Genomic DNA, 24,741 nt, shown 5'->3' with positions numbered 1-24,741 from the left:
TTTAAAAAAGATTTTATTTATTTTTAGAGAAAGAGGAAGAGGGGGAGAAAGACAGAGAGAGAAAACATTGATATGAGGGAGAAACATCAATTGGCTGCCTCTTAGATCTGCCACAACCTGGGACCAAACCCACAACTCAGGCATATGCCCTGACTGGGAATCGAACTGTGATCCTTTGCTTCGTGGGATGACACCCAACCAACCGAGCCAAATTTACCAGAGCTATATGCCCACTGTGAATGCGTGTACAAAAGGTAAGCAATTGACATTTCTCTCTCACATCGATTTTTCCCTTTCTTCCCCTCTGTCTAAAATCAATCATGAATAAAAAAATACATATATAACAAACATCACAATTAATTATGAATTGTTAATAGCCTTTCCTTTGAAATAGGGAGAAAAAGCTTATCACTATTTCTTTTCTACATTATACTGGAGATTTTAACCAATGTGGTAAAACCAAAAAAACAAAAGCAAAGTAATAAAACATGGACATTTAGAATGGTAGAAATAAAAGTACAGTATTCATGGATAACATAATTGTTTATGTAGGCCAGGGTCAGCAAACTACTTTTTGTAAAGAGCCAGGTAATAACTGTTTTAGGCTTTGTAAGATATATCCAGACCATATTCTTTGTATTTTTGTTTCATTTGTTTTTTTTATAATAATTTATAAAAATACAAGAACCAATACTAGCTTGCAGGCCTTTAAAAAGTAGGCTGTGGGTTGGATTTGCTGACCCTTGGAATTGCAGGTAGTTTACAATAGAATTATTGAAATACATAAGTTTAGCAAGACTCCCAAATTTCACTACAGACAGCTCAAGTGTATGTGGAAGTTCTAACCACAAATGGAAAATAAAATTTAAAAAGATTATTTACAATAGCAATATCAAATACTGAGAAACAAATCTAACAAAAGATATGCAAGAATACTACACAAATTTATACCAGTACTTAGGCAAATTCAAGATAACCTAAGTAAATGAAGAAACAAGTCAAATTTGTGTATTGCAAGCCATTTTAATGAGGTCATTTTTCTCCAAATTGATCAACAGATTATTTGTAGTCATATGTAATATTTCCTGTGGAACTTATCAAGCTGATTCTAAAATTATATAAAAATGAAATGTCCAAGAAGAGTAAAGCCACCCTTGAAGAAGAACCTGGTAGGAAGATTTGCATTACAAGAAATCAAGACATATTTTAAAGATGTAATAATTGATACAGCAATTAGTATTAGTTGCTAACACTAATACACATTGGTGTTTGTTAATATACATGCACACACACAGGTATTTCTTAAAGTAAACTTTAAAGCCAAATGTTAAACAATTAATATAAATAGATATAGAAATTTAAATACCAAATGAAGATTCTAGACATAAACCCAAAGATTTAGTTGCCTTTATTTTCTCATTTGTAGATGTTGCTTATTAAGGATATGAGTCACTAAGGTATTTGGTGATCAATGTTTTTAAATGCTTTTTAATCCCTCTGGATGGAGATTAAAATTTCTTTTATCTTTTAAGATAAATAATGTGTCATAAGCCAAGAACAAAATCTTGGTAAATGGTAAAAGTCTACCTCCACCAAAAAAAAAATCTTGCCTAAGGCAGAAACCTTAATTTTCCTCTCTTAAGCAAAGAAAGGGAAGGAATAAACATGTTTTTCATAACACCCTCCCTTAGGATATTGAACTTAAAAGATTAGCCCACCCCCACCCCAAAGCAGAAGAAAAGTGTGGGAAAAGGCAGGGTGTATTTTACTTGTAGATAATGTGTACAGCAAGCACAGGATATTCATGTATTGACTCTAGCTTATTTTACCCAATTCTACTTGCTGTTTCTTCTCTGTTCAGTGAGTAAGGGTGGGAAAGATGAGTCAATCTAAAAAACTGGTTAGTATAAAGCTCAGCAATCACATCAATTGGTATTGACATAAGGACAGATGTATGGAACTTGGTTGTATAGGTCAATAGAATGAAGTCCAAAAATAGACTCATGCATATGTGGTCAATAATTTTTTATGAGTGCCAAAGTAACTCAATGGGAGAAAGTATAATCTTTTAAACCATTGGTGAAAGATAAACTGATTACCATATGGAAAACAATTAGCCTTGCATCGTCCCACCTACCATATGCAAAAATTAAGTTGAAATGGATGATAGACCTAAATAAAAGAATTAAACTTCTAAAAACTATAAAACTTATAGAAAAAACATAGGATAAAACTTTGTTGCTTTGGGTTAGATGAAGACATCTTAGATAAGTCTTGAAAAACACAACCTGTAAATGAAAAATAATGTTGGATTGGACCTTATCAAAATTAAACTGTTGCTCTACAAAAGACAATATTAAGAAACACACAGATGAAAAGTTTACAAAGCATGTATCTGATAAAATGCTTTTTATCCAAAATATGAAAGGGTCTTTTCCAACTCAATAAGAAGACAGACAACACAACTGAAAAATGGATAAAAAAAATGAACAGAAACTTTACCAAAGATAATAGACAAATATCTAATAAACTTGTTATTTATTAGGGAAGTGCCAAGTAAAACCATGAGAAACCATTACTGACCAGAATAACCAAAGATGAAAATAACAAGTGTTGATGAGGAGATGCAAAGCCTGCAACTCTTACACATTGCTAGTGTGAATGCAAAATGGTGCTGACATTTTGGAAACCAGTTTAATAGTTTTTCAAAATGTTAAAAAGATAATCAGCAATTTTATTCCTAGGTATCTACCCCAAATCTATTAAAACATATGCCGACACACAAAAACAACTTGTAAATAAATGTTCATAGCAGTATTACTCATAATAACCTCAAATATGAACAATCCAAATATCCAGCATCTGTTGAATGGATAAATAAAATGTGAAACATTATACAATGGGATGTTACTCAGAAATAAAAAGGAATAAATATCTGATACACACAACATAGGTGAAATTGAAGGACATTATATCAAGTGAAAGAAAACAAAAGACAAAGGATTATATATCATATGATTCCATTTATATAAAATTTCTAGAAAATCCAAACTTGTAGAGATAGAAAGTAGTTCTTTGGCTGTCTGGGGCTAAAGATGGAAGTGGCTATTGACTACAAATGAGGATGAGGGAACTTTTCCAGGTAAACAAAATATTCTGAAATTTGATGGTTGATTGTTGTGCTACATACATTCAACTGTATACTTGAAATGGGTGAATTTTATGGTATATAAATATACATCAATAAAATAAAATAAAGCTCATTTTTAAAAATCTCATGGGAGACCCAAGATGGTGACAGAGTAGGTGGAAGTTACACTCACCTCCTCCAAGGACCAAACTGGATTACAACTACATTATAGAACAATCCATCTGAATAATCAACTGAAGATTAACTGAAGAGAAGTCTTATAACCCAGGATTTACAGAAGAAGCCACATCATGACTGGTAAGAAGGGTGGAGACACAAAAAGGCCTGGCCCTACTCCCATGGGCACTGGCTGAGATTCCAGAGAATATTTCAGCTGCAGGGATCCCCCCTGAGAAACTGGGGTTCCAACTCTGAGCTGGGATCCCCAGTCTGGAGCACCAGAGGCAGGAAGAGGTGCACATATAATTTCTGGCTGTGGAAATGATCAGGGATTCTGTCTGCCAGGAAGAAGCAGGCGTCTGCCAGAGACACAGGTTCCCTCTTAAAGAGCCAACACAGAAAACCTCATTTGCAGTCACACATCCTGATCTCTGGCAAAGGAAGGGTGAAACAGAGTCATGTGTGGAGAGACTGGGGTTTGTGGCTCTGGGGAGAGAGCTGAAGGGACAGTTTCCATGATCTCTGAGCTAAGTTCTCTCACACAGTAGATGCCATCTTCCTAGAGTGGAGCACTATTCTCCATACAGCATTAGTATGGGGAAAAGCAGTAGCTCCTCTTTGCGGACTCCCTGCTGCCTGGGCTGGGTAGTAGAAGTCTGGGCAGACACAGGGAGTGCCAGTGACTGAGATGTGTGACTTTTGGATGGGGGCCATTTCCCCCACCTTTCCATGAACCTGACTAGTGACTTTCCCTCATGGGAGAGTCACTAGTCCTACTTTCTGGGCTCCTGTGTGTTTGTTTGTCCTCCCAATTATTTGTGCCTCCACCCTGCTAAACACTAGACAGAATGTAGGACAGATTAAGTTGTGTGACTCTGGGACAATGGCTGCTCCCCACCACTTCTCCCAAACCTTACTGAAGAGAGATCCACTAGCCCCGTCCTCCAAATTCCTAGTAGGCTCACACTACTGAGAATGGGCTCTGTGCAGACTCTGGGACAGACTGAGGTGTGTGGCTCATGATGGGGGACATTTTCCCACTGCACACCTAACTGGAGCAGAGCCCTCCCTTTACAAAGGCAAATTTTGATCTCTGGGCTTGATAAATCCTGCTGGCTTCACCCTGACAACTCCCTGAGACCATGCCCCATGCTAAGGTGTGCAGCACCCAGAAGGGTAGCAGATAGACTTGGTATATCTGGGGACATTTGCTACATAGATTCTGACTTAGCACTGAGATTGAACCTGTATTAATCTTGTGAACACTACTCATCCCTACCTGGTGACTCACTGAGAACCTACCTCATGCAACTCAAGCACCAGAGGCTCTTTCAGTGACTGAGCCTAACAAGCAGCTGGCAGATGGAGACAAGTGGAGGTAGATCTCAAGGTGCATTGGGACTTTGGCTGATAGTACCTTGGGCCTGATACTGATAAAAGCCAGATTTGGTGCACAGCTTGGTCCTTTTGGCACAAACCCAGGCCCAGCAGAGGTAGCCACAAACTGTGGATAGCTTTGTGGCTCCAAACAGGTTGCCCAGGACCAGTCAGTCATAGTCAGTGCTGACATTGGTCAGCACCAGAGTTCCTCCCAAGAGGGCCCAGAACCAACACACCCAAGATTAGTTTCAGACAACATCAAAGGAGGATCACATTACTTCACAAGTGGCATATCCAAAGGGATATCTCAGAAGATACCAGACCCTTATGAGGTAAATTTTACTTCACATGGTCAAGACCTGTACAGCAGGATGTACACAGTGGTTGAGGTTGACCCTTATGATAATCCCACTGCAAGGTTGACTCTATGCATAAATAGGCCAATAGAAATCAGACTCGATTATACCAGGAAGGCCCACATAACCTACACAAGGGACATTCCTAGAGCGTCCAGGTCAGATAATCAAGGAAACTGTGCCACTGGGTCTCACAGGACATCTACTACATAAGGCCACTGTACCAAGAGTGGGAGTCATAGCAGATCAACCTAATACACAGAAAGAAACACAAGGAAGCACCCAAAATAAGGAGACAGAAACAAGCCCCAAATAAAAAAAACACAGAAGTGTCCAGAAAGACAAATGAAATGGAGGCAAGCAATTTACCAGATATAGAGTTCAAAATTATGGTAATAAGAATGCTCAAGTAACTTAGAACTAAAACAGCATGAAAAAGGACATAGAAAACATGAAGAGGAACTAGTCAGAAATGAAGAATGTCATATCTGAGATGAAGAATGCACTGGAAGGAATAAACAGTAGGTTGGCTGAAGCAGAGGATTAAATCAGTGATTTGGAAGACAAGGTAGAAAACACACAATCAGAGCAGCAAAAATGAAAAAAAATGAAGACGGTTTAAGGGACTTTAGGGACAACATGAAATGCAACAACATCCATATCATGTAGTTCCAGAAAAAGAGAGAAAACAAGGGATTGAGACCCCCATTTGAAGAAAGAAATAAAAAAAAATTAACCTGGTGAAAGAAAAAGACACACAAGTCCAGGAAGTGCAGATGTCCCAAACAAGATAGTCACAACAAAAAAAAATTTCAGGTCGGAAGGGATTGGCATGAAATATTCAGAGTGATGAAAAGCAAAGACCTACAACCAAGACTATTTTACCAGAAAGGCTATCATATAAAATTGAATAAGAAATAAAAGACCCTCAGAGACAACAAAAAGCTAAAGGAGTTTGTTAACTCCAAATAAGTGCTGCAAAAAATGTTAAAGGGCTTGATTTAAGAAGAGGAAGGGAAAGAGAAAGGAAAAAATGGAGGAAAACAATTTAACAGTAAAATCTACATCCATATCTATCAATAATCGCCTTAAATGTTAATGGTTTAAATGCTCCAACCAAAAGATAGGGTAGCTGAATGGGTAGGAAAACCAGACCCATATATACTCGGCTTCCAAGACACTATCTCATCTCAGATCAAAAGATACACATAGACTAAAAGGCACTAAAAGCTATAGACTAATAGCTTTGCATGAAAAAGCTATTTCATGCAAATAGAAAAGAAAAAAATGTGGATAGCAGTACTTATATCTGACAAAATAGACTTTAAAATCAAGGCTGTAGTAAGAGACAAAGAAGGACACTTAAAATGATAAAGGGATGTGAAGCAAATCTTGATGGACATAAAGGGAGAGATTGACAGAAATACAGTCATAGTCAGGGATCTTAACATACTATTGGCTTCATCGGACAGATCTTCCAGGCAGACCATCAACAAGAAGACAGTGGCCTTAAATAACACACTAGATCAAATGGATTCAATTGATATCTTCAGAGAATTTCAACTCAAAGCAGCAGAAATACATACTGAAAAGAAATACATACTGAAAAAGAAATACATACTGAAAAATGTACTTGAAAAAGTGTACATGGAATATTTTCTAGGATAGACAGATGTTAGGACATAAAACAATTCCCAATAAATTTAAGAAGATTGAAACATACCAAGCATCTTCTCTACCACAATGCTATGAAACTAGAAATCAATCACAAGAACACTGGAAAACATGCAAAGATACTGAAGCTAAATAACATGAAGTTAAACAATGAATGGGTCAATAAAGAGATCAAGGGAGAAATCAAAAGATAACTTGAAACAAATGAAAATGAGAACAGAACAATCCAATATGAGGGCCATGGGAAAAACAGTCCTAAGAGAAATTCATAGCATTCCAGGCCTATATCAAGAAACAGGAAATATCTCAAATAAACAACCTATCTTCACACCTAAAGGAACTTGAAAGAAAACAACAAAGTCCAAAGTGAGTAAAAGAAAGCAATAATAAAGATCAGAGTAGAAATTAACAAAATAGTCTAAAATGTCAGTACTAAATCTTTAGTCAGTAATGAAACTGAGAGCTGGTTCTTTGAAAACATAAACAAGATGACATACCATTTAACCAGACACATCAGAAAAAAAAGAGAGAATAAAATTATAAATGAAAGAGGAAAAGTAACAACTGACATCAAAGAAATACAAAGGATTCTAAGAAAATATTACAAGATATATGAGAACAAATTTGACAATCTGGATGAAATGCATAAATTCCTAGAAACATACGATTTTTCAAAATGGAATCAGGAAGAATCAGAAAATCTGAATAGATAGATTACCAACTAATGAAGTTGAAGTACTAATAAAAAAATTGCCCTGGGTGAGAGGTGAGAAATGCAGACAACTGTAATTGAACAATAAAGTAATTTAATAAATAAATAAATAAGTTAAAAACTCCCACCAAAACAGGTGTCCTGGACCAGACAGCTTCACAGGTGAATTTTACCAAACATTCAAAGAGGAACTGACACCTATCCTTTTCAATCTATTACAAAAAATTCAAGAGGAGGAAAGCATCCAAGCTTATTTTATGAGGCCACAATTATCCGAATTCCAAAACCAGATAAAGACACAACAAAGAAGGGAAATTATAGGCCAATATCCCTGATGAACATAGATGCTAAAATTTTCAACAGAATATTAGCAAACTAGATCCAGCAATACACTCAAAAGATTTTACACCATGATCAAGGAGGATTTATTCCAGAGATGCAAGGTTGGTACATTTGCAAATCAATAAACATGATACATCACATAAAGTAAATGGAGGGTAAAAACTACATGATCTTATCAATAGATGCAGAAAAACATTTGAAAAAATCCAACACTCATTTAGATAAAAATTTCCCAGAAAGTGGAAATAGAGGAAACATACCTAAACATAATAAAGTCCACATATGATAAACCCACAGCCAACATCATACTTAATGAGCAGAAACTCCAAGTATTTCCCTTAAGATTGGAAACAAGACAGAGATGTCTGCTTTCACCACTCTTACTCAAGATATTATTGGAAGTCCTAGCCATAGCAATCAGGCAAGAAGAAATAAAAGGCATCCAAATTGGAAAGGAAAAAGTAAAATTGTCATTTGCAGATAACATGATACTGTGTGCCGTTAAGGGGCACACATAAGATCATGGCTATTTAATTTGGAGGTTTGGATTCGCAGACAATAAAAACCCCAAGTCAAAGGTGAATAGTTAAGTACTTTATTGAGAGCAAAGAGAAAAGTAAGAATCAAGAGCATACACCATCAGATGGGAAATCACCAACACCCAAACACAGACACTGGGGAACCCCAGAGACAGCATTCGAGGTCCAAATGAGAAAAGTTCTGAGTGAAGTGTCCTTCCCTCGGGTGAGATTCTGAAGTCTCACTTTGGGGACTATGGTTAAATATGTTTAGACAAAAGTGGTTACTCACCAAGGGCCTTGTGTGACTTGGCTAATCAACTGGTCCCTCTGGGAGAAGGGCCAATTCTCCCTGAAGGAACAGTTAAAGACCAAAGGTACTAATATCCTGGGGAGAAGGGCCAGTTCTCCATAGGAGATAGCAGTATATTTCACTCTTCCAACGAAGGTCACAGCTCAGGCATAAACAGGGAGGACTCTCAAGTTCCCTTTAACCTGTCATATTGTATATAGAAAACTCTAAATCCATGAAAAAAACTAGTAGAATTTATAAATGAATTCAGCAAAATAACAGGATACAAGATATCTAGAAATCAGCTGCACTTTTATATGTCAATAATGAATTATCAGAAAGGAAAACTAAGAAAAACAGTTGCATTTACAACTGCATCAAAAAGAATAAAATACTTAGGAGTAAATTTAATGAATTTAAATGACCTGTACTCAGAAAATTAGGAGACACTAGAGAAATTGAAGAAGTTACAAATAAGTGGAAGCACATACCATGTTCTTGGATAGAATTAACATTAAAATATCCATACTACCCAAAGCAATCTATAACTTCAATTCCTATTAAGATTTCAATGATGTATTTCATAGAACTAGGATGAATATTTCATAAATTTGTATTGAACCACAAGAGGCCCCACATAGCTACAGCTCATAGATATAGAGAACAGAGTGACAGCTGTCAGAGGGGAGGAGGGTTGAGGGGCTGGATTAAAAAAGTAAAGGGATTAAGCAAAAAATAAACCTTCCAAAACCAACAAACAAACCAAAAAACTCAAGACTACAGCATGGTGATTATCAGAGGGAAAGTGGGGTGGAGGAAGGTAGAAGAGGGTAAGGGAGACACAAATGGTGCTGGAATGACACTTGACTTGGGGTGATGAACACACAGTACAATATACAGTTAATGTATTAAAAATGTGACACCTGAAATCTATATAATATTATTAACCAATGTCACCCAAATAAATTCAACTAAAAATCTCATGTAAATTTGCTTTCAAATCTCTCAAGCCCATTATATAGAGAAACTTGTTAAGAAAATTATAGCATTGGGACCTGCTCCCTAAATCTTAGACTTATAAATGGTTATCTTTCATATTTCCAGGATAAAGGGGTATGATAATCCTATGTTTATTTTCTAAATGGATACTCTTAGAAAAACCAGACTGATTGCAAACTATAATGAATCTTTGTCTTTAAACTTTTATTACAGAAAAATGAAATATATAAAAACAGATAAGTTGTACACTATACATATGAAGTTTATTGTATGGCAACTATAGCTCAATAATGCTATTTAAGGAAATAGACAAAAACACTAGGAACCCCTACCCCCATAAAAAATTTCAACTCATGGCTAGTCTTATTTCACCTAAATCTCCACCCATTTCTCTGTCCCTGTATTAAATTAGAAGTTATACATTTTTCTGTATATTCTTTCATATCTATGTGATACATAACCATATTATCACATCTAAAAATGTTTATAAAATTTTTATTAAAAATGGATGTGTTCCAATATCCAATTGTCATACATGTTATGACACACTTAACATTTATTTTTAGAGTTTGTTTGAATAAAGATCCAAATAAGGTACATGTTTAATTGCTTAAACAGCATGTCTCTTAAATTTCTTTTAATCTTCAGATTCTCCCTTCACCTCACCTTTTCCTCTTGCCATTTATAGGGTCTGGCAGAAGTAATGCCAGACCTAGAGTGTGGTTGGTAGGGTAATATTGGCATAATATAGTTTTAATTTGAACATTTCACCTAAAATGTCATATGGTGTGCTTGAGTGTGACGTTACAGAATTACATGCTTGATTTTATAATAAAAAAAGTAGCGCTATTTGTGTTGGACCCCTGAATTTATTGAAGCTGAGTTGTCTGTCCAAGTAGCATTTCTGCCTGCTGCATTATGCTGACTCCATCACCAGGGTACCCTTTTTTATGTCCCTCTATCTTCTGTTCTTCCTGTAAATTATACATTTTCATGACTTGGGTGTGAAACCATACAAGGGAAGCCTAGCTTAAATCAAACTCTAGTGAAGTTATATTCATGAGTGAAAACTAGCCAATGTTAAAACATCCAATGAGGTTTAAGCTTGGTACAAAGGATCATTGAGGCATATGTTAATAACTTTTAAAAGCATACATAAAATGAAAGTTATAGAAGATATTTCCAGTTGATTTGTGTAATATTTATTTTGGATATGACCTGGCATACTCAGATTCTAGCATTTGGTTTATATGAATGGAAATGTATAGTCCTATCTGCATAGTGAAAACAGTGACATCTGGCTTTGATGCTGGAATTTGTGGTTATTCACTTTTGACCCTTGAGAACATATGGCTTAATTATACATGTGCTTAATTCTTTGAAATCCTGTCACACAAGCAGGGGTGATGTGATACTAAAACAATACCTTGGCAGAATAGGGGGTGCAGCCAGCTCACTGCCATGCAGTGATCATACTGTTTTGCATTATAGTCGGGCTGCCAATGACCCAACCTGTCAGCAGGGACCATTCACTTATTGCACCTGGAGCCCCATACCTTTCTGGGAGAGCATATCCAAAACTCACCATAGTTTTAAACTCTTACTTCCACATTAAAAAAATATAGCAAAACAAACAAACAAACACCCCTGAGGAATAAAGTACAAAATTTGGAAGCTGTGAAACGACAGTGGTTTTATGTAAAAATAACTCGTATTTGAAGTATCCTAGAATTTATTGTAGTTTGACATAACTCAGAAGGTAGTACTTCAACATAAATGTATTATCATAAAGTTTCTAATCTTAAAATTCCATTAAAATTGGATATTAAATTCTTATGCTACAAAGGAAAGTGTAATGTCACTGAAATGGTGGACCATTTTGTCAGTGCAGAATCACCTCTGAAAATTCTCTCCATTAAAGCTATGCGTAAGCTGGCAAAAATTATCTGAAGCAACTTTTTCAGAATTCAGGAAATTAACCAAAGATACATAGCAATCTGAGGTGTGTTCACCCTAGCAAAATGACTGGAATCTCAGTAAGAGCAGTGAGTGTATTTTGTGATGTTTTTAAACTGCACTGTGCCCCTTCCATTGTAGTCTTGAAAAGCAGAAGCCTGGCAGTCACTGAAGGGAGTCAAAAAAGGGTTGGGAGCTCCTCTAAACCTCTATTTCCAGAGAACTGTCATTATTTGACTTACATGGTCATTCCCCAGAGGACACACCCAGAAGCAAGGCCATCTTTATTAGACTGGCCTCGGATCTCTTAGGACCAGAAGCCTTTTCCCTAGCGGTGGTTGTCCAGATAATTACAGGCAATTGTGTAACTTCGTGGCTGTCTGAGATGGTGGATAACAGTTAGAGTTCACCAAGAGGCTTAAAGGAAAGGCTGGGAAATATGTAGGGGCTTTAAAATCTGACATATTCCTGAGCATCCAGAAGGTCACGCACATGGTAGAGCTGTACACATCCTCAGAAAAGACCTGAGAAAGACCTGAGAAAGACCCGAGCTCTTTGGCTGAATCACAGGCTCGGTGCAAGCAGGTAGTACTTACCAGAAAGGGCAAAACCTGTATTGTAGAACCTATACTATAATTATCAATCAACCAGTCAATCAGCAGTATGACCTTGGAAAATCACTCTATCTTTCCTGAGTTTCTCAATTTCTTTATCAGACTGCACCTGCGTACGCGGAAACCTGTATGTATGTAGGTGAAAGTACCTATGTTTGCCAGGAAACAGTTATGGAGCTGTTCACTGATGGACTTCAGACTCTAGATGGTTCAAAAATTATATGCAAAATGTTTGCATGCATATTTGTATTTCTTCATAAAGGCCCTATGTTTTAGTCATATAAAGGAATCAATTACCAAAAACTAGTTATGAACAACTAGACAAGATTACTGGTAGGTCTGCTATAGTAGTAAATTCTAAGGAAATAACATTAAAAATCTCTCTCTCACTCTCACACACACACACTTGCTATAAGTGAGTAGAGGCTTTTAATATTGTCTATGTGTGTCTGTTTATTTTATGAAGGATGAGAGAAGCAAGGATAATAGCCAGAAAGATAAAAATAATAAGTTAAATATACACAAAAGTTCATCACAATAAGAACTGGAAACATTCAAATAATTGCAAGCCTATAAGAAACATTATAAAATAAATTATCTCACATTGAATTTTTTGCCTATGGATTTAATATTACTTTTGTTGTAATTACAAATTTTATTTATGAAAAATTAAGACCAACTTTAAGAAGCTTCAATATTCACTTTTATTATTCATAAAAAAATTAAGGTATCAGAGTGTATATGATTTACTGTGATCTTGGTTTTGCACATTTATTCACGTGTTTACATTATTTCAACTTTAATAAACATACCATATGTGTGTCTTTACAATACTTGATAAAGATTTAGCAGTCTGGCACTTATACATGTATTATTAGTTCATTGTGATGCTCTGTGCATCAAGGTGATGTTAAAAATGATTCACTTGAAGTTATTTTCAAAGATTTATTGAAGCAGTTATGCTCCAGCAATCGCCAAGTTTTTATTTTTTCCCCTTTAGTTTCCCCTGTTAATTGAATGTAAATGTTTGCCAAAAAAAAAAAAATCTGGAAGTGAAGTTCTGTTACTTTTTGTCCAATAAATAATTTAGCTACACTTAATGTAGCTTTTTTAAGGCCTTCATACAACTAAAAAAAAAAATAAAGTCAAGCATGTTAAAACTGTTAATTTATAAAATAAAAAATAGAATTTTATAGGTTTGCAGTTAAAAGTTACTGTTCAAAACCTATCATGCATATAATAGCTGCAACCCAAACGAAAGTCCTTGGTGCTAGCAGTCAGGGCACAGCCCACTGCAGCAATATGAGGCATTAGAAAAACACCATGATGTCAGAAGTATAGATTTACATGTATGAAGCCACAAGCCAGCAAAGTCTCTGATAAATACACATCATTTTAATCTGTATTTGACAGTGGATGAAAACATGCATTAGACTAAAAATGCCACAAATTTGTTTTTATATCCATTCACTATAAAATTTTCTTTTTAAAAATGTAAAGACTTGGTTCCCACTTTAGAATACACAATAATCAGGAGGATACATGATGGGGAGCCAGTTTTCAGTAAAAGACGCACAATGGGTCCATCCAAGTAACTTCATCAGCTGTAACAAAACACAGTAATATATTATTAAAAAAAAAACAGATTTTCAAGTTCAGTATTTAAGGCAAATTCTGCATTAAATATTTAGTGGTAGCATGTAGAACTCTCCTTCCATCCAACCTACCATCAATCTGCCCACCTAAACTTTCCTACCAGCTTATCCTGGTGATCATTAGCATCCCTGTCAACCTTCCTTCTTTCCCTCCTTCCTGCTAACCTTTCTGCTTTCCTTACCAATTAACCTACTTGCTCCCTTCCTTCTGACCAATCTAGTTCCCCTTCATTCACTTTTTTTTGAGGGCTCACTCTAATTCAAACAGTATTCTAGGCACTGGAAAAACAGCACTGAACCAACTCACTTCTCATTTTAGAAAATTTATGTTCTATCCAGGAAAACCAAATAATAAAGCAGCAAATTAACATATGAATAAATAAGTAAATAATTAAGATATATATCAGGTATACAGTAAAAAATAAATATATAATACAGCGTGACTGGGAAATGAACCGGTCAAGAAAGGGATTGCTCAGGAGGTAACATTTAAGTTGAACCCTGAACAATAAAAAGAAATGTACTCTGTAAATCCAGGGAAGAACTTTCCATATAGCTGGAATACCTTTAGTTAGGTCCTCCTGTGGGAAAGGGCATGGCTGTGTTAAGCCTAACTAAAAGGAGGCTCGTGTGGCAGAAGCAGAGTGAATAGGGGAAGTGTATTCTGAGACATGGCTTGAAAGGAAGGTAGGAGCCACATCACACAAGGCTTTATATGTCACAGTAAGGAGTTTAGCTATGATTTGATTTTTAAAGATTTTATTTATTTACTTTTGGAGAGAGGGTAAGGGAGTGAGAAAGAGAGGGAGAGAAACATGGATCGCTTTCCTCTCACATGCCCCCAACTGGGGACCTGGCCTGCAACCCAAGCATGTGCCCTGACTGGGAATTGAACCAGTGACCCTTTTATTCACAGGCTGGCAATCAGTCCATTGGGCCACATCAGCCAGGGCTCGATTATATTTTAAATGTGATGGACATTCATCAGTAAGTGTTTAAAGCCATCATTTCTGATTGCTGGTTGGAAAATAGGGGAGGAGAGTGGAGGAGAGACAAGTTACAAAACAACCTTGAGGTGAATGCCTGGGTGGTTCACTGGCTTTATAAATATAAGAGTTTGCAGATTAGAGCCTACACAATGAAACTGGACTTATTAACAATTCCAGAGTTTTCTTAACCTATTCAAAGATCTGAAGGAGCTAATTTAAAATGTCATATAACTTAAAGTGACTGGTGAAGGTACACAAAAAAGGTCTAAAGATAACCTATAGTTTAATAAAAAAAAATTTCCACAGGAACCTACTGGACAGTTTTATATCCAAAGAATACCTTAAATATAAAGAGTAGACCGTTGGCTATATTTGACAGAACCAACATTTCCCAACCTCCCAATATCCTTCCATGCATGCATGTACAAAGACAAAGTGAAGCTAAAATAATTTCTGTGCAATTCAGTTAGTTTTTATACTTGACAATTAGCTTCTGCAAAAAGGATAACCACAGAATTTCTCTGCATATAATACAATATATGGAAAAATAACATAATGGCCTATTATCTCAAATGAACAATAAAATCAAATAGAAAACTCTAAAAGTTCAACCACTTTAAAATTAAGCCTATCTGTATTTAAAGGAATTACTTGTTTCCTTCATAAAGGAAAACTTCATCTTCTTTCTGTACAAAATTCATAATGCATTGTGCCTATGTTGAAAACACCTAGAGCTAACTAAATACAGGTTTTCTTGACAGGAGTGCAAAATTTAAATAGCTACTGTTTCTTCATGAATTTATTTTACAGTTCAAATTACATTAATCAGTGTAATAATAAGTCACAATAAAGTCAGTACTATTATATCACTACCATGAAGCTTTTTAACTATCTTGTTACTATGCAGTACTGCATTGACCCTTAATGGTGACAATTTAAACATCACTTACTTGAATGCAATTTTTCCAGTTTTCTTTTGTTGGTTTTTCTTCCACAAGTTTAGTTGCAAATTTAAGGCCTCGCCCATACATTTTATTTACTAACGCATGCTTGTAAGCAAATGTCAAAACCTATAATGTAGAATAAGATAAAGCTTATCTATGAAATATTTACATTGTAAGGCATATAGCTTTAATAATGAAAGGGTTAAAGCTTTTGCAGAATTATAATTTTAAAAAATAAATGTTATATTAAGTACATTTCAAAAAACTTAAAAGAACAATTTATGTCTTCAAAAGAGGTGGGTATTCCACAGAACAGATAATTTATGGTAATTTATCTTCGGGAAAAAAATTGTTATAATAAATCACTAGCTGTTGAAATCCATGCCAAAATACCTCTTCATGAAAAAGGAAGCAGGGCTAACCTAAATGATGGCAAAAATGCAAATTATGGTAGAATTACAAACTACAGTCATTATAAATTACCAAAATTACAAAAGAGGATAAAAGTAAAAAACATATGTATCAGATTACATAAACCTTTCATTACTTCATTTTATACAAGTTCTGTACCTTTAACTATGTGTCTATACTTGTAACCATTTATTTATATTTTTGGCCTCCACTTTTAGAATGTGGAGAATGTTCTCAAAGAAAGAAATCCCATCAAATTTATTGGTGTTCTAGAGCCAAGCAAAGTGTTCAACAATTGTTGCTATAAATATAAACAGGTCACTAATACAGTAATATTATGGAAAAATAGAATTGTTTATAACAATTTTATTATGATGTTCATCAACTTTCTATTGGACTAAGATCTTATTGGTCTTTTTTCAGCAGCAATCTTTTTCTAGTGTTTGTTATAAACTAGACATGCAATGATTATTTGTAAGAACAAACACTGTTGAGGTTCTCCCATATACTTAATGCTCATTCATAAAAAGTTATGAAAAGAAGTGTCACTGACTATCCTCACTTAATAGATAAGAAACTGAGGCATCAGAATGCTATCACATAGGTAAAAGTGGCAGAAGCAGGATTCAAACTCCAGTGGTCTGATTTCAGATCAAATTCTTCACCTCTGATGCAGCTTCCAGAATATAACTGAGTTCCCTCTACATATATGCTACTGTATTGTGGTAGAAAAATGGGAAGCACACAGGAAGAATTTTCCCCCTAATTCCAGAGTTCTTTGCTAGAAATTACCATAGTTCATCCTAAAAATAAGCATTTCTCTATTAAAACAATTGTTTATGCTGGGTGAGGAGAATTCCACTGATTTTACTTACTTTTTTTTAATCTCCAGAAGAAAAAAAGATGGACAAAAACTTGTAGTTATATAATCTCTACTTTAAGATTTATGGTAGAAAGTTAAAAGGATTTAAAAATGTTTTTAGCCCTGGCCGGGTGGCTCAGTTAGTTGGAGTGTTGTCATGTGTACCCGAAGGTTGCAAGTTCAATCCCTGGTTGGGGTGAGGATGAGAGGCAACCAATCGATGTTTCTCTTTCACATCAATGGTTCTCTCTCTCTCTTTCTCTAAAGTCAATGGAAATATCCTCTGGTGAAGATTTAAAAAAATGTTTTTATAACCAGAATCCAAATATTTATCAAAGTTACTTTTCCAAACTGAGTTTTAAAATTGATCAGTTGTAAATCAAGATTATAATTTTTTAGAAGTCAAAGAGTTTTTGTGAAAAATAGTATCTAAACTAACCAGGGTATCACCTCTCCTAACCCTTGAAAAATTAGCACATAAATATATGTGGGAAGGCATGAAGACAATTTCTAGAAGATGTTCTTAATTTTAGCTTCATACATAACTGGCTGGCTTAACAACCAAAACACTACCACATACAATAGCCACTTTGCAGACAGATTAAAATAACTAAAAATAATTTTAAAACAGGTATGAAAAATATAAGGTATCACTAACATGTTTTCTTCAGAACCAAGCTTAGCCTCATTACATTTATTCTCTTCTTCTTCTGGCCAGTAACTAGGAAACAGTAAACAGTAGGTAACAGGGCACAAGAGAAGTTTGTAAAGTAACCATCAAAAAACTGTCCAAAAAACAAGTAGTGGAAAGGTTACCTTAGTGTCAAAAAGATCAGTCCATTTTGTAGTTTCCCAAAAAGTTTCTGTTAGAGAATCCAAAGTACTTTCTCCTTCCTCCTCTCTTCCTTCTGCATCACTTGAAACAGCCCCATCTTGATCCTGTGCTTGAAGAAGATGGTCAGCCAGGGCACATCCTTTTCTACAAAGGGCATCTACGAGGGTGGATTTTTGTTTGTCCATGTCACTGTACAGCAAGTCAAAAAAAATTTCACAGATCAGTGGCATTTCTTTAAAAGTACAGCCTTATCTGAAATTAAATCCATGCATTCTTTTGCTTAATATTTACAATTGCAGAGATCTTATGCAGCTATATATATATTTGTATTGTACATCAAATAAAATTCCTTATTTCTAATAAACATCAAACGAACCACTATTTTTACACAGATTGAATGAGTTAGGACAGCTGGACACTGTTGAAACAGAATGCCATAAGGAATAAAGCTGAAAATTAGTTGGTTCTAATTTCTGTCAACTATGTAACTCTTAATCAGAAGTGTTTGGATTTTTGATAAACAGAAATTACTACGTATTTGTGTCTGTGCAGACGTACAGAGGTTCTTCTAGTCATGAACTTGCATGTATAGGGCAAACAAATATAATGCTTACTGTGAACATGACAGGAGTAACTGTTTTACCATTTTAAAATATTAACTCACTTATACTCAAAATAATTCTATGAATAAGATACTATTAATTATCCCCATTTTGCAAAAGAGGAAACTGAGGCACAAAGAGATTAAGCAATTTGTTCAAGATCCTACAGTTAGAAAGTAGCAGATCCAGGATTCTAAGCTACTTAGTCTGTTTCTGGAATCCCTGCTCTTAATCACTACTGTAAACTGCCTTGCTCCAGGACAGGTATCTTTATTTTCTTCTAAGGTATTCCAAATGTCAGAACAATGCCTAGAACAAAATAGACAAGTCCCTCTTGAATGAAATATAACAACCTATAATCCAGGGGGCACTGTTTATCTCTAGAATGCTTGCTTATTTGAGCCATTTTGCCCAACTCATGTCAGATGCTTGTGAAGACAATGAGTCTGTGAGAAAAGAATGAGGCATTGTAATGGTTTCAAGATTAGGATAGGAATATAAGGAGTTGCTTATCAAGAAATGGAAGGGCACAGGCTGGGGAGACAGATCCTCATTTGAATACTGGCTTTGCCACTACCTAGTACTGTTGCCATAAACAAGGCATTTAATCTCTCAGAGTATCAGTTTCTTCTTCTATAAAAATGAGGTAAATATGTTCCTACTTTGCATGTTGGTTAGAGGGTTAAATTTAAGTGAGACATCATATTTCATATGTCCCAGTAATCCCTTATACCTTATTGGCACTTCATAAATAGTGGCTATACTCTTCCCTATTATTGTTATTAACCATAACAATGACAAAATGGCAGTATTTTGAGACTGTTCTTTTGGAAAGTGTGAAAGGGTGCTGATGATGGCCAACAACCAACTTTGAATAAATTTTATTCTACTTGAAAAATATTACTTGTGAGGTTCATAAGATCCCATAATATCAGTATAAACAATGTAATGCTAAGAGTTCTAGCCATTTAGAATGCCAGTATTTGATAAAGAAAAAAAATTTCTGATAGGAGCTGATGGAATCTTTAAGGGAAATTACAGTACTATTAAGGAAGCCTGAACAGTTTCAGTTTACTAGTTATAATAACTCGGAGAGATTCAAGTTATCTACCCTTATAAGTCAACAGTCCCCTAAGTTGAAAATAAACCAAATGATGGAGAAAAAACTGATTTTGGGAGAATCACTATGAAGTGATAGTAAGAGTTCATGGAAGGGTACAAGTGAAAGAGTTGTTGGACTCCTGGACCAACATTTGGAAACCCACTCTCATACAGAAGGAATCATACCACTCACTACACCCAGTTCAGCTTCTCTGTTTTATCTATCATGTTAGGGTGCATAATGGCAAAACTATAAACTCTCTCCTTCCCTTCTCCCCAGGTAATACTGTAAGTCCAGTTCCATAAAAACAGAAGTTGCTAGATAATGGATTTATTCTAATTTTAATTTTCATCACTTACTTTGCTAGGCATTACAAAATGAATACTTTTTTTTCCCAATAAACAGTTTGAAAATTTTAGGGTGTTATGTGTTTGCCCTCTCCACAAAGCCAGTTCATATAAATCCCAAGTAGCTGGATTGGTTGTCCACAGCTACTCTAATCTCTCCACCAGAATAGCATCAGATGGTAAAGAAATCATGTTAAGATGGTTAATTCTTTCTCTACAATCTCAACATGATTAAAGAAAATTATTATAAAGTATCTAAGGAAGGAGTATCTAAATAATGATAACTCTATTTGTGAGGATATAACAAATACCAGGAAAATATTCTCAATAATATCAATCCCTACTTTTAAAAAAAGTAACTAAGAAATGAGATGCAAGAAAGATTATTTACTGGTTAGGTACTTTTTTATAGTAGCTGCATCGGGCCTGGGGTCAGTCTTCATTGCAATATAAACTGCTAGGGCCGTTTGATCTATATGAGAAATAACAGCATTTGCAGCTTCAACAATTTCATTGAGCCTTTTCATTCGTTCCTGGAGAGGAAAGAAGTAAATAAAGAAAATGGGTGTATCAATGAGTACAATGAAGTATTTTCATTTCCACTGTCACACTGTCTCAGTGTGAGGGGGACTAGCTCAGGCAGCCCTGCGCCATCTCCTTCCATGACATTTATAACTGTCAGCATTTCTACAAAAGCTGAGCTTAGACAGGAAAACACCTAATTTATATTCCCCACTGTTAAATGGTGAGAATAAGCAAAAGACAGATTTCATGAAAATGTGAAGTGTTTTCCACAAAAGCAACTCTTGTTCTGGGTATCTTTAAAAAAGATTTTAAAGATTGGCTATATTACTTCAGTACCATGCCACAAGCCACATGAAAACATAAGATAAGCACGAGCTGATGAAACAAATTCTAGTTATTATTAAAAACACAAAGATGAAAGTAAACAAGAATATAACTAACGAAGACTATGATTTTCATGGCATTTGTGGTATTCTCAGCAATTTACTTCTCTTTTGTTCAAATATTTTAGAGGTAGGTTTCCTTACAACATTTTCTAGTTCACTCTAAACCCTTGATAATTTTTAATTGATTATGGCTAGCACATTCCTACTACCATGATTACTAATGTGAGCTGGTTCATGCTAAGAAAATCTAGAACTATAGTTAATTCTTAAAAGTAATAATCTTTAACAAAGTTAATGCAAAGTAGGGGTTCTTCTTTTCCCAAAGGTGTTTAGATTTTCAGCAGTCCAGGACCACCACCTTCTCTGCTCCTTGCTCTGTAGGTCAACATCAAAAAGCAGCCTGTAGGTTATCTTAACTACTACTCCTCCCAGTGACCAAAGGGCAAGAATATTAAACTTATAGTAGTGACCAGGTTCCTTAATTAGCATAAATAAAACTAGCTCAATGAAAGTCAGTCAAATATGACTTTGCTTTTAATTCAAAATACAGCTTTATATAATATTACAAACAAAATAAGATATTCATATTGAAAATGATCACAGCCAACCTTTTCAGCATCCAATTGATGAAGTCGTGCAACGTATAAAGGAAGATAATTAGGATAAGTTTCTTTCAATTCATTATAAATGTCACTAGAATCCAGCCTATGTATATAAGAAAGAGAAAACAATTATTTTATTTCTTTTAGAAAGAAAATTTCCATCTTTCCTATTATTTAACATTATTTTAAAGTTCCAGTCAATAACATAAGGCTTCAATTTGAAATATAAGTATACCTAATGACAAGAATTATCATTATTTGCAGTTAGCATAAATATGTTTACCTAGAAAACCAATAAAATAAAAATGAAAATTGTATCAAGTAAAAGTTCAATAGGATGGAAGATAAAAATAAGCATCAATAGCTTTCCTATAAAGAGGAAAAACAATCATAAATGGCAAGAAAAAATAAAGACCTAGAAATGTCCAAGATATAGAAGAAAAATTTAAGTTTTTGTGAAAAAAAAAATCTGAAGACTTGAATAAATTAATGTTGGGAACTGTCCTGCCTGGTTTCAGGAGCTGTAACCCTGCTGACAGGTGAAAAGTACCCATGGCTAGGGGACCGTGGGACCATAAAGCCCTAAGGAGACAAAACTCATCCTCTCAGGAGGGGCACAGCCTCTGCCCCCTTTACTTCACCCTGCTTGGTCCCTGGAAGATGGCTGTACAGTCAATGACGGGTAAGATTCCTCGAGGAAGGAACAATCTAGGACAGATAGAGTCACAAAAGGACCATCAGGGAAGGATTTAGGGGATTATGGAGAAGGGACAAAAAACCTTCATCCCATGGCTTTTTCATAGTCCTCATTCTATCCGTAAAAAGTCTCCTAATCTCTTGGCTGCCTTGCCTCCCCCACCTGATTCACGTCTGAAACAATGCTGAAGAGGGGTGTAGCCCTATGCCTGAACAGGCAGTTCCCAGCGGGGACAATCAGGCTTAAGAAAGGATGCCTCAAGTCCTGTGAAACCTGCTTTGCTAAACCTGCTTTGCTAATTTAAATGTTAAGGGTCCAAGCACAAAATAAGTTTATTTCCCAGGGTTTTACAGCTGATTGGCATCACCCTATCAGACCCTGATTCTAAAGGACCCATGTGATCCCAGAATGTTATCTGTAAACCATACCTCCTTTCTTTGATACGCAACCCTATGCAAGCTAAACTCAATACAAGCCCATTGAGAGAGAGGCTAAACGTCTTTCTCCTCTGAGAGACTGGCCAGCCTTTCCTCTCCAAGCAGATCATGTCTTCATAGACTTACTCTTATCCACAGTAGCCAGGGGAGCTCTATGGGTAGAGCACCCCCACAAACGAAGAGACATTCTATGTTCTCAGATGGGGAAACTGAATAAACCTAGGCCAGTTCTTCCTGATTGTGTGGAATGGGAAGCAGTAACCTGTAGTCTTCTTGGCTTCCTTGCCTGACACGAAACCACTGCCTCCTGAGCTGGGGCAGGGGTGAACAGGGGGCTTCAGCAGTGCCATAACTAAGGTAGACAAGTAGGGGCTGAGCAGAGGAAAAGAGCCCCCACTTCTTGAACACATTTCCTTGGAATTTAGCCTCACCAATAGCAGCTGGGCTAGATGAGAAAAAGTGAAATCCCACTCCTCCTTGGAAGAAAGACCTCTCTGACTGGGAGCTGACGGCAACCAGCTTGGAATACTTCTGCATCACTGTCATGCCAGAAGTCAATCTCTGCAATCTCACTTTTGAATGATTAACATTGTATTTTCAACTGTTTATAACATCCTATGATCAGCCAGATACTGACCTAAAGACTTTAACTCCTGGTGGAGATACAACCTAGTAATTTTAAGTGGCAAAGTCAGTCTGAATATGAACTGACATTATAATGGGAATTATTTTCAAAATACAATATCTGCTCTCTCTGTAAGACCTCCTGACTGCAGGGGAGCACACATATTAAACTATGAGAATTCCAACAGAAAATCAGTGGTAAAATAAATATTGTATAACACAAATGGAAAAAGCAATCAATTTGACTACATAAAATAAATTTCTATGTAATAAGTAAGCTAAAGTCAAGAATAAGCTGGGAGAAAACTCTCTGACAAGTACCACAGAGCATTAACATCTTTTATATTAAAAGAAAAATCTGATGTACCAGTAGTAAAATGGGCAAAGAACATGGTTCAACTGCCAGAAGCTATACAAAGAATGAAGTAACATTCAACAAGCTCAAATTGAGAGAGAGCAGCAAGATGGTGGCAGAGTAGGAGAGTTTATCTTTCACAGCCTAGCAGAACCACACTTAGAATAAAAATAAAGAAGGGAATATTCACCTGAAATAAACAACTGAGGACTATCTGAGGAGCAGATACTTAATCAAGGATGGGTGGAAACCACCTTGTGACTGGCAGAAAGGGCAGGGACTCCAAAAGGGCTGGCACTGCTTTTATAAGCAGCAGCTGGCACCAATTTCCCGGGTGGTGGTCCAGGAGGCTGCATGGCTGAGGGATCTTCCCCCAGAAAGGAGTGAGGCCCAGACCTCAGACTGGGCTCCTAGGCAGAGTGCCAGTGTTGGGATCACTTGCCCACACAGAAAGGCCATAGGATTTTTAATTTTGCCCACCAGAGAAAGAAGATGCCTGCTGAAGACAAAGCCACCTTTTTCCCCCTTTTCTTTTGTTATAAGAGGCCAACACAAAGGTTTCGTGTTCCTGGCCACTCACCTTAGGCTCAGTTGATGGGTGGGCAGCATGATCTGCAGTTGTGGGAGGAAAGACAGGAGTGGGAATCTTTGGAGAGAGGCATGAGGGAATGGCTGCTGTGTTCTTGGTGCTGGGATATAATACCATACCAGAGCAAGCCCCTCCCAGGGGAAAAACAATGACCCTACCTTGTGGGAAAACCATCCCCCCTCCAGGCTCTGAAAGCCTCCTAGCCCCATACTCTAGAATCCCACCTGCCAACCTTTTGAAATCCTGCTTGCCCCACATAGCAGGATTTGTTACTTTCCTGTATGGACAGGAAAGTCCATAGCAGGACTTTCTTACTTTCCCCCAATCTGTGTCTTATCTTTAGCCAGTAGACAGCAACACAGGCATATTCAGGGGTATTGGAGGCTGGCTTTAGGGTACAGCCATTCCATACATTTTCCTGGGAATGAGACCAATACTTCACCCTCACAGGAGAACTTGGGAACCCCATCGTATCCAAATGCTGGGCTTTGGAGGTCCCACCTATCTTACTAGGGGCATCACCTTGTTGAATTCAGGAAAATAATCTGGGACCCACTCATATGTGTGAATTCACCCACCATCTTCCCTGAAGTCTGAACAGTACTTCCCACAAGAGGTTCCAGGGG

The 24,741-nt window shown here is 36.3% G+C and overlaps 1 protein-coding gene across 4 annotated transcripts in view; it reads right to left on the bottom strand.

Annotated features, from left to right (window-relative positions):
- Positions 1-12,833: 12,833 nt before the first annotated feature.
- Positions 12,834-24,741, bottom strand: part of TPP2 (tripeptidyl peptidase 2) — a 122,247-nt gene continuing 110,339 nt past the window's right edge. For 2 of the 4 annotated variants that reach the window (XM_028526286.2, XM_028526287.2), the window contains 5 exons: positions 21,420-21,516; positions 20,303-20,433; positions 17,831-18,038; positions 15,748-15,867; positions 12,834-13,757 (listed from right to left, as the gene is read on the bottom strand). In XM_028526286.2, coding sequence (XP_028382087.1) covers positions 13,668-13,757; positions 15,748-15,867; positions 17,831-18,038; positions 20,303-20,433; positions 21,420-21,516 — 646 coding nt within the window. In that variant the 3' untranslated portion in view covers positions 12,834-13,667. Of the gene's footprint in view, positions 13,758-15,747; positions 15,868-17,830; positions 18,039-20,291; positions 20,434-21,419; positions 21,517-24,741 lie in introns of those variants that run through there. The other 2 variants (XR_003685550.2, XM_036011434.1) reach the window with 2 other exon arrangements.

This window comes from Phyllostomus discolor, chromosome 11, assembly GCF_004126475.2.
Source record: "Phyllostomus discolor isolate MPI-MPIP mPhyDis1 chromosome 11, mPhyDis1.pri.v3, whole genome shotgun sequence".
Taxonomy (NCBI): Eukaryota; Metazoa; Chordata; class Mammalia; order Chiroptera; family Phyllostomidae; genus Phyllostomus; species Phyllostomus discolor.
The sequence above is the reverse complement of the archived record's forward strand: the minus strand, read 5'-3'. Positions and strand labels throughout refer to the sequence as shown.